The sequence below is a fragment of the Phyllobates terribilis genome, unplaced genomic scaffold, assembly GCF_046119375.1.
Source record: "Phyllobates terribilis strain yellow unplaced genomic scaffold, ASM4611937v1 Scaffold_13__5_contigs__length_258822181, whole genome shotgun sequence".
In the NCBI taxonomy this organism is placed as follows: domain Eukaryota; kingdom Metazoa; phylum Chordata; class Amphibia; order Anura; family Dendrobatidae; genus Phyllobates; species Phyllobates terribilis.
In genome coordinates this window covers 211,501,398-211,516,534 of record NW_027362773.1, presented here as the reverse complement: position 1 = coordinate 211,516,534, position 15,137 = coordinate 211,501,398, and the positions used below count along the sequence as shown (strand labels likewise).

The 15,137-nt window shown below is 44.9% G+C and overlaps 1 protein-coding gene across 2 annotated transcripts; it reads right to left on the bottom strand.

Moving 5' to 3' along the window:
- Window positions 1-1,284: 1,284 nt before the first annotated feature.
- DEF8 (differentially expressed in FDCP 8 homolog) lies at window positions 1,285-14,849 on the bottom strand. Of its 2 annotated transcripts, XM_073659215.1 has the most exons (12): window positions 14,648-14,849; window positions 12,515-12,637; window positions 11,069-11,166; window positions 10,817-10,966; window positions 10,222-10,363; window positions 9,653-9,817; window positions 8,367-8,494; window positions 6,690-6,803; window positions 6,399-6,479; window positions 6,177-6,317; window positions 2,273-2,382; window positions 1,285-2,039 (listed from the first exon to the last, which is right to left on the bottom strand). In XM_073659215.1, the coding sequence occupies exons 2-12, from the start codon at window positions 12,624-12,626 to the stop codon at window positions 1,940-1,942; spliced, it is 1,341 nt and encodes a 446-aa protein (XP_073515316.1). In that variant the 5' UTR covers window positions 12,627-12,637; window positions 14,648-14,849; the 3' UTR covers window positions 1,285-1,939. The 2 variants fall into 2 exon arrangements, with proteins under 2 accessions (XP_073515316.1, XP_073515317.1); XM_073659216.1 differs by lacking the exon at window positions 6,399-6,479.
- Between the last annotated feature and the right edge of the window lie 288 nt (window positions 14,850-15,137).

The following is a 15,137-nucleotide window of genomic DNA, read 5'->3' as shown; positions in this document are numbered from 1 at the left end:
TTTTGTTGCAGATTTGGTGTTGATTTCACTCTTTCCATTTCAAAGAGCGAAATCTGCCCCGATTATGTACAAAGAATTGACATGCTGAGGATTAAAAAAAAAGTAAATTTTCTTGGGGTTTAAAAAAAAATGCAGCCTATAAATAAAATTAAATTAAAACTCACCCACTTTGCTGGTGCTATAAAATGCTGCAGATTTTGTGTGTGTAAAATTGGCATTAAATTTGCAATGTGTCAACCCAACCTTGGAAAAACATGACGTGCATTGAGTGATGACTGTTTTTTCTGAGCAAGGAGATGACAGTTGGTGCTTTTATATTTCTATGTAAGGAGGAACTAGAGGTGACACTGATATTCTGCTGCAAATTCTTTTGATACGAGTTAACTTTCTCCATAGAACATTATAAGCACCAAATGTCATTTATTTCAGTAATGGGAAAAATCTGTCTTCACTGAATGCAGATATCATCCACTAAGTTTTAAATAAATTAAGGAAGTCTGGAGCGCAGGATATTCGCTTTTATTCTGCTGTGCACCATCCCAGTTTCAATGATCCGACCATCTTGGCCGGATTCACTGGGTTGAGCTGTGAATATCCATTCCTGTGGCTACTATGAAAAGTTCCTGTAAGGCAATACTTTAGTTCCTGGTTTGTAAAACCACAGCGATGATACAACTTCCTAATATTGTAACTTCAGTTAGAGAGTAAAATTATAACTTTCTTTTGCACCACATGCAGATTTTGCACTGAAAAGCAACACAGTATTATAAGATAAGGGTAGTTTTAATCACTGGATACACCGGACCATACGTCTGAATGAGCCTTAGCAATGACTTTTAATGCTGGCATTAATCATCCACCAAAAGAAAGGTTTTCTCATTTATCCGGTGATAGCCGGCATGTTTACACAAGCCAACAATCAGTGTGAAACCGATTCACTTTTCGGATTATCAGCTTGTCTAAAAACAGGCCTTGAGAGCACAAATGGAAACATGTGACAACAGGATCTAAGGTTTGTTCGAAATCTCCTACCAGGGGCGCACATACGTCTGCATAGGAGCTGTATACACAAATCAGCAAGAGATTTGGTTTGTTTAAACTGATCCATTTTTTTTGCCACCATGTAGTAATAAGAAATGGATTAGCGTGTAAAGAACGAGATCTCTTTTGTTATTGGTTGTATCATTACTCTAAAAAAAAAACAGCGATTGTGTTGAGTAGCATCAATTTTATTGACAAAATCATTTTTAATATACAAGGGGATAAATAATAGCAATAATTCTCTTAATAAATAATAATGTTCCTCTGGCTCCCCCCTCCCCGATTTTTTTTTGGATTCCACTTGTTTTTCAGTGATTGAATATCTAATACTTGCATATAATTGCCCATATTCCAGATATAATATGCAGACCCCCTGCTGTTAACACCATACGGTACAGACCCCCCCCCTGACATGCATTTTGCACGTTTTTTTTTTCCCTTTTCTTCCCCAAAGTCTAATGGTGTGAAGAGCGGAGGTTCACAGCATTAACCCTTTCTGTACAAACCCATAGGGCTTTTTAAAATTTGCAAAATTAAAGTGCAGGATAGGAAAAGAAAAAGACCCCAGCACCTTAGTGAGAAGAGACTTAGCGAGGCACTGAATATCCCTATTTGAGATGCCAGAGGCTGTACATGTTATATACAGTAGGCGGGAGAGATCTGTAGAGTAGTCATAAACCTGCGTTGTCCATGGCAGTGCTTGCAGGTAGGAGCAAGAAGAAGAAGATATAGGACCGAGTCCTATATATCAACCCTCCCCACAAGTAACGCCTGCAGGAATGGTCGCTGTCTATTAGTCTGGAATGTCTCGTGGTAACGTCTTCTTATCCATAGGTGTTAAGATTGTTCTTTCCAAAGTTCTGTCTGTACATAGTTGTCCCAAGTGTGAGGCTCTCTCTCACTGCTGCCATTTATCCTCTCCAGGCTCCTGTGTCTGTTTCCGGAGATTCAGCCTCATACAGCGGGGGCAGCTTGTCGAGTTGTCATAATAGCAATCCCTGGAATATAAAAATCAGCAATTTAAAAAGAAATAACAGAATATAAAAGTCACCTCTATACAAAACGTAGTCACAGGAACTGTGCAGACGCAGAGAGAAACCTATAGGGACTAAATATGGCCAACCGATCCTAAACCTGAATCAATGGGGGATGTAAAATGAAATATTTCTCTGGGTGTTTTTTGCAAAAATGACAGATCTGCAATAATGCAGAGACATATAAAGGATCTCACCTGTGGAAGACAGCGGCACAGTCCTGGCACACAGATGTGTGGCTGTCAAATGGGAATAAGATGTCTCCTTCCTTGCACAGTTCACACACGAAGCCCTTAGCCTGGCAGCGCTGCAAATGTAAAGGTCACATGGTGAACATGACAAGACCTGTCCCTTTATCAGCCAGATCTACACCGGCCCCAGGCCACTGACAAACTGGTTTCTTTTGCTTTGCAATAGCCAAGCTTGCTAAAGACCCACTCAACTCCCACCCTTTACAGCGGCCCTAAACAAGCACTCTCACAAGGTAATAAGCTGATTTCTATTATTTCCCTGTCTGTACTGACTGATCCCATACTAGAAATGAAAATGCAGCCAGTGTAAGTTGACTTGTTGACATTAAAAGCTATGGACACCTTTGACATGAAACAAATGATTTTACATGTGTTAGTGGTTAACTTTAGTTAATAAAATTGCACTTAGTTTCAGTCTGCAATCTTCATTCCTTCATTACTTTTCAGCCCCTTGACATGCAGTTTGCAGCTCATCCAGTAATATAGGCTGGATGTAAGGTCTGTGCATCTCTCCCAGTAATATAGACTGGATGTAAGGTCTGTGTGTCTCTATCAGTAATATAGGCTGGATGTGAGATCTATATATCTCTCACAGTAATATAGGCAGGATGTGAGATCTGTGTGTCTCTCCCAGTAATATAGGCTGGATGTGAGGTCTGTGTGTCTCTCCCAGTAATATAGGCTGGATGTGAGCTCTGTGTGTCTCCCAGTAATATAGGCTGGATGTGAGGTCTGTGTCTCTCCCAGTAATATAGGCTGGATGTGAGCTCTGTGTGTCTCTCCCAGTAATATAGGCTGGATGTGAGCTCTGTGTGTCTCTCCCAGTAATATAGGCTGGATGTAAGGTCTGTGTCTCTCCCAGTAATATAGGCTGGATGTGAGCTCTGTGTTTCTCCCAGTAATATAGGCTGGATGTGAGCTCCGTGTGTCTCTCCCAGTAATATAGGCTGGATGTGAGCTCTGTGTGTTTCTCCCAGTAATATAGGCTGGATGTAAGGTCTGTGCGTCTCTCCCAGTAATATAGGCTGGATGTAAGGTCTGTGTGTCTCTCCCAGTAATATAGGCAGGATGTGAGATCTGTGTGTCTCTCCCAGTAATATAGGCTGGATGTGAGATCTGTGTGTCTCTCCCAGTAATATAGGCTGGATGTGAGCTCTGTGTGTCTCCCAGTAATATAGGCTGGATGTGAGTTCTGTGTGTCTCTCCCAGTAATATAGGCTGGATGTGAGATCTGTGTCTCTCCCAGTAATATAGGCTGGATGTGAGATCTGTGTCTCTCCCAGTAATATAGGCTGGATGTGAGCTCTGTGTGTCTCTCCCAGTAATATAGGCTGGATGTGAGCTCTGTGTCTCCCCCAGTAATATAGGCTGGATGTGAGCTCTGTGTGTCTCCCCCAGTAATATAGGCTGGATGTGAGCTCTGTGTGTCTCCTCCAGTAATATAGGCTGGATGTGAGATCTGTGTCTCTCCCAGTAATATAGGCTGGATGTGAGATCTGTGTCTCTCCCAGTAATATAGGCTGGATGTGAGATCTGTGTCTCTCCCAGTAATATAGGCTGAATGTGAGCTCTGTGTGTCTCTCCCAGTAATATAGTCTGGATGTGAGCTCTGTGTGTCTCCCCCAGTAATATAGGCTGGATGTGAGATCTGTGTCTCTCCCAGTAATATAGGCTGGATGTGAGATCTGTGTCTTTCCCAGTAATATAGTCTGGATGTGAGTTCTGTGCGTCTCTCCCAGTAATATACGCTGGATGTAAGGTCTGTGTGTCTCTCCCAGTAATATAGGCTGGATGTGAGGTCTGTGTGTCTCTCCCAGTAATATAGGCTGGATGTGAGGTCTGTGTGTCTCTCCCAGTAATATAGGCTGGATGTGAGCTTTGTGTGTTTCTCCCAGTAATATAGGCTGGATGTGAGATCTGTGTCTCTCCCAGTAATGTAGGCTGGATGTGAGATCTGTGTGTCTCTCCCAGTTATATAGATATGATGTGAGCTCTGTGTGTCTCTCCCAGTAATATAGGCTGAATGTGAGATCTGTATGTCTCCCAGTAATATAGGCTGGATGTGAGCTCTGTGTATCTCTCCCAGTAATATAGGCTGGGAGATCTGTGTGTCTCCCAGTAATATAGGCTGGATGTGATTGCTGTGTGTCTCCCAGTAATATAGGCTGGATGTGAGCTCTGTGTATCTCTCCCAGTAATATAGGGTGGATGGGAGATCTGTGTGTCTCCCAGTAATATAGGCTGGATGTGATTGCTGTGTGTCTCCCAGTAATATAGGCTGGATGTGATTGCTGTGTGTCTCCCAGTAATATAGGCTGAATGCGAGATATATGTCTCTCTCAGTAATATAGGGCTGAATGTGAGCTCTCTGTCTCTCTCCCAGTAATATAGGCTGGATGTGAGCTCTGTGTGTTTCTCCCAGTAATATGAGCTGAGTGTGAGTTCTGTGTGTCTCTCCCAGTAATATAGGCTGAATGTGAGATCTGTATGTCTCCCAGTAATATAGGCTGGATGTGAGCTCTGTGTATCTCTCCCAGTAATATAGGCTGGGAGATCTGTGTGTCTCCCAGTAATATAGGCTGGATGTGATTGCTGTGTGTCTCCCAGTAATATAGGCTGGATGTGAGCTCTGTGTATCTCTCCCAGTAATATAGGGTGGATGGGAGATCTGTGTGTCTCCCAGTAATATAGGCTGGATGTGATTGCTGTGTGTCTCCCAGTAATATAGGCTGGATGTGATTGCTGTGTGTCTCCCAGTAATATAGGCTGGATGTGATTGCTGTGTGTCTCCCAGTAATATAGGCTGAATGCGAGATATATGTCTCGCTCAGTAATATAGGGCTGAATGTGAGCTCTCTGTCTCTCTCCCAGTAATATAGGCTGGATGTGAGCTCTGTGTGTTTCTCCCAGTAATATGAGCTGAGTGTGAGTTCTGTGTATCTCTCCCAGTAATATAGGCTGGATGTGAGATCTGTGTGTCTCTAAGTAATATAGGCTGGATGTAATTGCTTTGTGTCTCCCAGTAATATAGGCTGAATGTGAGCTCTGTGTGTTTCACCCAGTAATATAGGCTGAATGTGAGCTCTGTGTGTTTCTCCCAGTAATATAGGCTGACTGTGAGCTGTGTGTCTCTCCCAGTAATATAGGCTGGATGTGAGATATGTGTGTTTCTCCCAGTAATATAGGCTGAATGTGAGCTGTGTGTCTCTCCCAGTAATATTGGCTGGATGGGAGATCTGTGTGTCTCCCAGTAAAATAGGCTGGATGTGAGAATCTATGCTATCCTTATTAGCGGATATATCAGTACAGCGTCTATCATGCACTTGTTTCCTCTTCATGTGCTTTCTTCTTTTGCTAATATCCATTTTCTCTGCCCTCTCTGAGGCTGAAGATACTTTCTCCCCTCTCAACACTGTGGAGATTTTCCCCCTTCCTGCTGCTATCTCTAACACTGAGAGAAGAGAGAACTGTCAGAACCAAAAACTCTGATTTGTACCATTTTTGCAGATCACCCAGCTAGATACAGGACTTACAGACATCTGCAGCAGCAAAATGGTAATTTTTTTTTAATAAACCCTATTTGGAATTTTGCTTAACTTTTAACATTCAGAAAGCAAAAGAACGATAAAAAGATCCTTTCAATGGTGTACATAGTCTTTAAACAAATTTTCTGCTAACATTTTCACCTGCAGACAGGTTGGTACCGGTCCGACTATTGGGACCCCCCACCATTGCTGGCTGTATGACGCAGTGGCCGAGCGTGCAGCTGCCGCGCCATCATTGGTTTCCATAACTCCCATAGACAACAACTGAGAACAATGTGCATATGTGACCACCATTGACAGCCCACCTCACAGTCCAGCTTAATGTGCTTAGCAAACATGGTGTGTATGTCCGTGAGCGAGGCGCCCAGCCGTCCGCTGCTGACATCCAGAAGATCCTGCAGGGAATACATGTCATCGTTCTCCACAAAATGCTGCCGATCCTGGAGCTGTGAGAAGAAGATGGCGATAAATAGAAAAAAAATAAATAAAATCACATGGTACAATGTTATCTTAACTGACATCCTGACCTGTAGCAACAATCGCGCCTCCATCGCTTCTTTACAAGTGATGAAGTACGGCTTCATAAGGAGGATATCCTGACGTAACTTCTATGCAGGGGACAAGATGGCGGAATTAAAAAAAATAAATAAAGCGATCAATCACCAGAAAGATATTCTGCAAATTGCTATTGATACAAATTAATATAGAAATAATTGTGCATAAACAAATATATATATATATGGAAAACACAGTAATAATTTGCTCAAAATTGCTATTGATCCATAATGTAAGCCTGGATATATCAGCTCAGCTCTTACCCGAATCTCTACCAGCTCTTCCACGTAGTTAAACAGCAAAGGGTTAATTTCCCGCAGCCTCAGCACAGGACGTCCCAGCATCAGGGCCAGGTAGCGCATGGTGCAGCGGGAGACCTGGGGGGGAGATTGCACTTTTAGGGTCTAAATTCACTGACCATAAAGGGAAAATGTATAAGTCACGATCCTTGTATTCTAAGGTAAGGGATAGGTGATAGTTTGGGGGTCCGATTGCTGGTGCTGGGATACCGATTTGAAATTTGCTATGGGACTGCTGGAAATGGCGGAGTGTATTACTCTGCTTTTTCCCATAGTCAATGAATAAAGCAGACAAGCAACCTCTCTATTCCGACAGGGCATCATAGAGCCCTGTTCTTGAAATCAATAGGTTCCCCAATTTGGAAATAGCCCTATAAGCTTGCCATACATGTCAGCTGACATGATAAACGTGCACGCTCGGCTCGGCAAAGCATACATGATGGGAATAATCAGCTGCTGGACCCCTGTGACAGCAGCCGATCTCCAGCAGGATCAAAATAAATGCCGCAGTCCATCATGGCCGATTTCACTTCTTCAACATCTCCTATTGGGAGTAAATTCGGACCCCCACCCCTCATTACATAAAAGATTATCAGCAGATCCCACCAATGGGTTCAGACTCTCTTGTATGTTTGTTGGGGTCTCTGAGCAAGGACCCCCAATAAATAAAGTGCCAGCAGTGCTCCAAGTCATACAGTTAAAGCTGATCATGCTTAAAGTGTTATTCTCAAAATAACAAGTTATCCCCTTCAATAGAGTGGCCGACATCCACTCCGTTTATTGTCTATGAGCCTTGTGGAGAAAGCAGATTACAGTGCTCGGCTATTGTCCTATAGGATCGCTGGTGGTCATAACAGACAGTCGGACCCCCAGTGTCACACAAGGTGTGGGAAAGACTAAGTCCAACACAAAGGGAAGAGGGAAAGGGAGTCCAGACTCTAGGGAAAGGGGGAAGTGGAGACCTCCTAGGTTGATGTAGCGTCACCCTGTCTCCCCTAACTTCCCTGTATTGGCTCTTCACCAGTCGCCGCACGCGTGCCTCAACCTGTCTTTTACTGTCATATGGCTAAGGAAGGGAAGAGATGAGCACTAGTCGATCCCCACTAAACACTATAGACAACAAGGGTAGACAAACAGGGGGGATTGCTTAGCTTTAGACTACTCCAGACAAATGCGCACACGGCCTCAAGATCCAGAGAGGACGAAGTACTGCGGCAGCTAAGCCTTCACAAGTAGTAATGAATATCGCCGGCATCTCCCTCTCAGACACACCAGGTATTTATACACCCAGGCCAGGGAGCTAATTAGCTAGAGGGAGGTAGCCGCTAGGTCCTAGAGACAGACTCTAATCTAAGAAAATGTCTGTAATACCAAACGTAGAGATCTCCTGCAACCAACTGCAGGGTGACTGTCTGTCACCTATGACACACCCGTGACACCCAGAGATGTCTAGTTATTTCTTTATCGCTTCATTGGGGGACACAGGACCATGGGTGTATTTTTGGGTCTATCCCTGGAGAGTCCCCAGAATTTAGGGTGTCCCATCTGGCATACACTATCATCTATGGCATTTTTTTCTTTTAATAATGGGATGAAGACAGATCCCAGCGGAGATGTGCCAGAGATGCAATCCAAGCCTACCTTGCGTGGTTCAAAGTCCCAGTTGTGAATAACACGAGCTGGGATGACGGCCAGATCGTTCCAGTGACAATTGCTGCAGTAATACTGCCCCGTGTAATCGCACTGCCGCGCCTCGCTGGGGACGGCTCCTGCAACAAGAACAAAAAGTAAACGCAAAGCCAGAATAGTGATGTTTACAGCAAACCATCATACTGCACGGAACGAAGAGCTGCTGAAAAGGCTACAGAGCCATTCAGAAAATCACAGCAAAGAGCTTAACCTGCAAAATCCAGGGGAAGAGTGGTGCCAAATCTGTCTGGCAGACGCTTATCTGCTCCAATCGAAAAAATGGGACCCACATCTGCATGTTTTTTAGGTAGCTGTTGTATGGATGATTGCAAAATAGGGACGGGAGACATGAAATGGAAATGTAAAGAACTCCCATGTCATACACCGTCCCCTCAGCTTAAAAAAAAAAAAAAATCTGAATTATCGGCAACACATTGTCCCATGTAAACAGGACATGTGCTGCCGAGAACTTGATGGTCCGCAATGATAACGATTGTTCTGTGCGCGCAGAATGTTCGTCGGCCGTGGAACAGTCCCCGATCTGCTGGCAAGTCACTGATTGGCGCTGGTTTAATGGGTCGTTAGTATCCTGCAGTTTACCATGTGGAAAGATAAAACGTAGTTACATATAATCGGAGCTTTCTAGCTTCACCTGTAAGCTGAATAATGATGGATCTCATCACCCACAGACTCGGCCCTTTCTCACAAAGTCTTCTTCGCTTTGCTAATAACTAACGATCCCCAGTGATTAGTGCTACTGTTATGGGACTGAGGAAATATATTCCATCGGTCATAACAGGATTCTTCTCCGTCATTGCTGATTACATGTGGCGGCTGTAGCGTATATAGAAATACATGTGCATGCGAACAATGGCCTTTAAAGGGTTATCCCCCAAATCAGAAGTCATCCCCTATCTTCAGGACAGGGGATAACTTGCTGATTGCTGAAGGTTTGACTGATACTGGGACCCCCAGTGAGTCCGAGACCGGGGCTCTGCAGTCCCACAGACAATGAATGAAGGGGAGGTGGAGCACGTGCACTTTCGCTCCATTATGTGACAGCAATTTTGGAATCACCTGGTAGGACCTCTAGCAATCAGCAAGTTTGATTTTTGGAATAGCCCTTTAAATCTTGACATCTAGACACTATAACTCCCGTCGGGTGCGATGCATTCACCGTGATGTCACATACTAAGAACAGAAATCACATTTTGTCTTTGTGATGGACCTGCACTTACGTAGTGAGATGGGCGCCCTGCACTCGGCACAGCGGTAATCCTGACTGTCCAGTCCTGTCTCTGGGCAAATGGTTAGCTCGTACTCCGACTGATGACTGACTTTTGATCTGACGCAGGGTTTGGTAATGAGATTCAGACATTTGCTGTGACATCGATAGTAACAACCTGAAAAATAAGAAAGTGTGAATGCTGGTGGAGATGAGCGTACTAGAAGATATGATCAGTTCACCTGCAGTCACCGACGGGACAGCGGGGGGGGGGACCCGCCGCCACCGCCGGGACAGCGGGGGGGGGGGGGGGAGGACCCGCAATCACTACTGGGACAATGGGGGGAGGTCCCGCCGTCACTACTGAGACAATGGGGGGAGGACCCGCCATCACTATTGGGACAGTAGGGGAGGGGTGGGAGGAGTAAAAGGGGGTCATTCAACTTTTAGTTTGTCTGAAGCAGAGCCACCAAGATCAGTGCCCCCGATGTGTTTATGACAAAACATTGGTATGAATTTACCTTTAGCGAATGCAAAAAACAAAATGGCCTCCCTATGACTGTGGCCTGGCAATGTCCTCACCTGTACAGGTGTACCAGGTCTGGATCAGGCCCCATATAAACGTGCTGCACTTGTCACACACTTGTTTTACGCTTTTACTCTTCTCCTTGTAGAATCGATGTTCTAATATAATGCGCATATTCGGCTCGTCCTCGTGGGGGTCCTGGAGAATGTAAGAAAGGTGAATTGTGGAGCCGAGAGGGCGATCATGAGGAATTGTTCACACGCAGTATTTCTTCTGGTCTAAAAATTATTTAAAAGTGTCTTAGGCTAGATAAACAAGTTTGTGTTTTTTTACAATGGGTCCCTTTGGTAGACAGATGCCGAGGCATGCAACTGTCTGTGGCCCCTTCCTGAGTGTACGCACCTGTCTGTGGCCACCTCCCTGAGTGTACGCACCTGTCTGTGGCCACTTCCTGAGTGTACGCACCTGTCTGTGGCCACTTCCTGAGTGTACGCACCTGTCTGTGGCCACTTCCTGAGTGTACGCACCTGTCTGTGGCCACTTCCTGAGTGTACGCACCTGTCTGTGGCCACTTCCTGAGTGTACGCATCCACCAGTGGGCACAACGCAGTGTAACTAGGTGAGAGAAGTAGCAGCAAAACGACTTCTTACCTTCAGCTCCTGCAGCTTAAGTCGGAGATGAATGAGTCTGACCACTGCGTCCTTCTGCTTGTCCGACTGTTCGGGCAGCTCCAGGATCACCTGCTTACACTCCTCAATCGCCTGTCTCAACTGCTGGATGTCGGATGCCAGAAAGAGGCCCTTTAATCCGTAAAGGAAGACGGATATTACACCCGTTGTGTCTTAAATATATATAAGCTTTATAATGCTGCACCCTTGCAGAATGTAAGGTGCCCTTCTCACCACCGGCCGGGAGAAATGATCTTCAGAGACACCCAAATCCATCACTCGCTCCGGGTACTGGAATTCTGGTACACGCAGAGGAGATCCTGGGGGAGATCCTGAAAAAAAGGGGAAGAAAGGTGTGAGACCTATGGCCGGAAAAAATTGGTGACGCTCAGAAGGTGTCAGACCTATGGCCGGACAAAATTGGTGTCCCCTAGAGATAAGGAAATAAATTCTCAGGACCCTAGTCCAGCGGCCACCAGACAGGAGCCCTGCAAACTGCCTCCTACCTGCCGGCATCCCTGGCACCTTTTGATTTGCCGGCTCAATGCACATCAGGCTGCAACGATAACATCGCACCAGGAATACTGATGTGGCCGCTGGACCAGGGCCCTTTGAATCTTTAGTGACTCCGCTGTCTGAGAATGTCATTATGAAGGGAGTGATATGTGGCTATATAAATAGACAGATTTGCCATTCAGAAGTTTGGGAAAGTTGGGTAATATCCCTGTGGGAGATGTGGGCACATGGGGAAGATTTACTGAAACAGTCTAATTTATAGTCAGTGCAAACTAAGATTAAACAGTTTTAAAATATCCAAAGTTCATCACAGTAGATGATAAATTTGTTGCATCTTCAGACTCACATTGTGCCAGAAATTTGCAACAGAATTTTGGCACAATTTTGCTGCATAGGTCGTGCATATGAGGCCCTTTTTCTGCAAAACCATACCCCTCTATACACCCTTTGTCGATCAAAGTGAAATAAAAAATTTACAATGCATCAAAAAGTGTTAAAAGTTTGTTCACATATAGCTTTTGTTGTGTGTGTTTTTTTTGCAGGCTTGGTCTAGAAAATCACAGCGTACTTTTTGTGTGTTTTTGATGAGGTTTTATCAGTTGTTTTTTTTTTGGGGTGGTAACCATTTTAATCTCAATTGTGAAAACTACAGTAAAAACACACCGCAGGTTGAAAACCGCAAGGAAAAAAAAGCACTGTGTGAATGAGATTTTAGGAATCTCATTCATTTTACTGTTATTTTTTTAAAAAAAAAAACATTGATCAAAAACGTGTTAGCGAGACAGTTTTTTGATACAAATTGTGCACTTAGCTTGGTAAATTTCCCTCATTATTTGTTGTCCAAGACATCAGACATAATTGAGAAACAGCTGATCTGACAAAACTGACAATTTAAGAGAAATCCAGGAACCAAGGCACCAGACATCCTCCTTTATTAGTGCGGAAAAATCACAACGTTTCGGCTGCGCAGGGCCTTGATCAACCATAGCAAAAACGAGAAATATGCATACATGCTCTTTTTTCTATGGCTTGATAAAGGCCCTACAGACTCCCCCTGACGCGCGCTGAGCATTATGTGCGACCCCCATCCTGAAGGACTAGTTATGCTTGCTTATTTCGGAGAAGGTCAGGCTCTCATTAATATCTCATTCCTGAAATACGAACCCTTCGAAGGCTCCTGCTCTCTGTCCTCCTGGGGATTTTCCTCCTCTCTTGTCTTGTTGAAAGGGTTAAGATGACCCTGACGGAAGCGGGCCAGCTTGTCATTGTATTCCATATCCAGTCACACTGCAAGACAGGACCAACACCATATATACCCCAGGCAGGACATGCATCTTATAGGGTCAGGCAACATCTATGCACTATAGTCTACAGCCCCCACTGCTGGGTAAGGTATAGAATCCTAGTACTATCATAATAAAATACATTTGCAAAGGAGAATACCACCCAAAATCGTTCAGTGTCCCTATACTCAAAGCTCAACTTCTGAGGATGTTGAGGTTCTGCAGCAGCTGGGACGATGCACCTTCCCCAGTAATGGGGATGGAAAAGAGTGGTTGTCCAAAATTTAAAAAAAAGTATCCTAATAGCAGAAATTGTAATAAAGAAGAAAAAAAACATTACGCACTGTCACTCCAGTGGTTCCAAGACATACTTTCACAGGACCGCTGCAGCCAATCACTAGCCTCAAGCTGCAGTGGTCATGTATGTGATGCCATTGCTGACACTGACTGGCAGGGATTGTTGGAGGACTGTTCATGGTTGGGGACTTTTTTTTTTTTTTTTATTAATTCAGCACATTTGCTTCTGTTTGTTACTTTTTCTGAAAAATCCCGCACATCCCGGTATAGGGGTTTTCCAGCATTATGTACATAGGTCTACAGTACATGGTGGCCGTATGAAAGGTTTCACAACTTTCTATTATGCTTTGCACCCGATTTATCAAGCCGTTTGCCCCAGAGAATTGGCGTAAAACTGCTGCAAATGTTGACAATTTTTTTTCGCAATGAGCTCCAACTCGAAAACCACCAGGCGGTATGAATCGCCTCACTGTCCATTAACGGAGGTATCCAGTCCCCAAAAAAAAATGGCGTCATCCTGGACACCAACAAGCTGAATCCTGAAAATGTTGGATTCTGTTGATTCTGAAGTTTTCAGGAAATCCAGAACCAAATCCATTAGTTACCATGCGATTCGCTGATCTGTAGCCAGAAAATAACAGAATCCAGCGGAAATAATCCGATGGTGGATTGTAATAATCCGATACATTCCCTATAAATAGTAAGAAGTGTCCTTATATATAATGCAAGATATAGCGGGGGCACAGCGACTGCCACTGGCAACAAGGTGCCCCCTATCACACCATAAGGTCTGAAACGCGTCTGTACACCCTCTCCCCCCGTGGGGGCTGTGACTTCTGTGCATGTGTTTTTTAAAATATTTCTCCAATAAAATATTATTGATGTTAAAGACTTCTAGATGCTGGATCGCTCCTTGTTGTTTTCTCCTTCTAATCTCCTGGGCACCGCCGGCTGCTCCCTGCTCCTGATGTCTGAGGAAGTGAAGCGGACCTTTTTCTTCTTTTGCTTTAACACCCCAGATTACACCCTGACATCCCAGATTACCCAATAACACCCCATAGTACACCCAAGATTATTCCATGCCACCCCATATCACACCATATATTACCCCATTACAACCCATATTAACCCATAACACCCTATATTATCCAGGTGACACTGTACTACTCCATGACACCCCATATTACACGCTATATTATCCCATTACACCCTATATTACCCAATAACACCCCAAATTATACCCTATATTGCCCCATTACCCCCATCCTACACCCTATATTACACCATGACACCCAATATTATCCACCGACATCCCAGATTACCCAATAACGCCCCATATTATTACCCAATAACGCCCCATATTATTACCCAATAACGCCCCATATTATTACCCAATAACGCCCCATATTATTACCCAATAACACCCCATATTATTACCCAATAACACCCCAGAGTATATCATATATTACCCCATTACAACCCATATTAACCAGGTGACCCTGTACTCCTCAATGACACCCCATATTACACACTACATTACCCAATTACCCCCATCCTAGACCCTATATTACACCATGACACCACATATTAAACTATAACACCCTATATTAAACCAGGTTACCCCATACTACCCGATGACACCCTGTTACCCCCTATATCCCCCCTCTGTCACCCCTTATACCTCCCGTCTGTTGTACACAGCTCCTCCAGCGCTCACCTCGGCATGTCCCGTCACGCTGAGGCCTCCCCGTGCAGGAGCGGCCTTCCCCCGGTGCTCCTGCCGGCCCGGTGACCACTGTCCCCCCAGTGCCGGTGTCTCCGGTTGTCAGACGGGGCGGGGCCACCAGCGCTAGCACCGGGCTCAGTCATCAGACGCTGGAGGCTCCGCCTCTGTGGTGGCGGGCTGCCCTCTGGCGGCAGGATGCGGGCACTGCAGGCCGCTCCCTGCAGGGATGAGCCGCCTCCTCCGGGGACTCTCCGGCTCTTTCGGCTCCTTGTAGCGGCCGCACGGTGTCCTCCCCGGGCCAGGAGAGCAGAATGTCGCCTCACATGTGTATTACACATATTATATAGACGTGTAATAATAAAAAGCAGTTTTTGGGGGTTCAATATTTTTTATGCAGCATCCTAAGAAAGTGATGCCCTCATACCAGGATCTGGTGGGGTGTTCCCGGTATACGGCGGGTCCTGTGAGGTGTTTCCGGTAT

Excerpts from the sequence above, each read along its gene's own strand:
- DEF8 (XM_073659215.1), bottom strand. The coding sequence starts at position 12,626 with ATGGAATACAATGACAAGCTGGCCCGCTTCCGTCAGGGTCATCTTAAC. Across the intron at positions 10,967-11,068 it reads ATCATTTCTCCCGGCCGGTG|GGCCTCTTTCTGGCATCCGA; the intron begins GTGAGAAGGGCA and ends TACGGATTAAAG. Across the intron at positions 2,040-2,272 it reads TGTGCCGCTGTCTTCCACAG|GGATTGCTATTATGACAACT; the intron begins GTGAGATCCTTT and ends TTTATATTCCAG.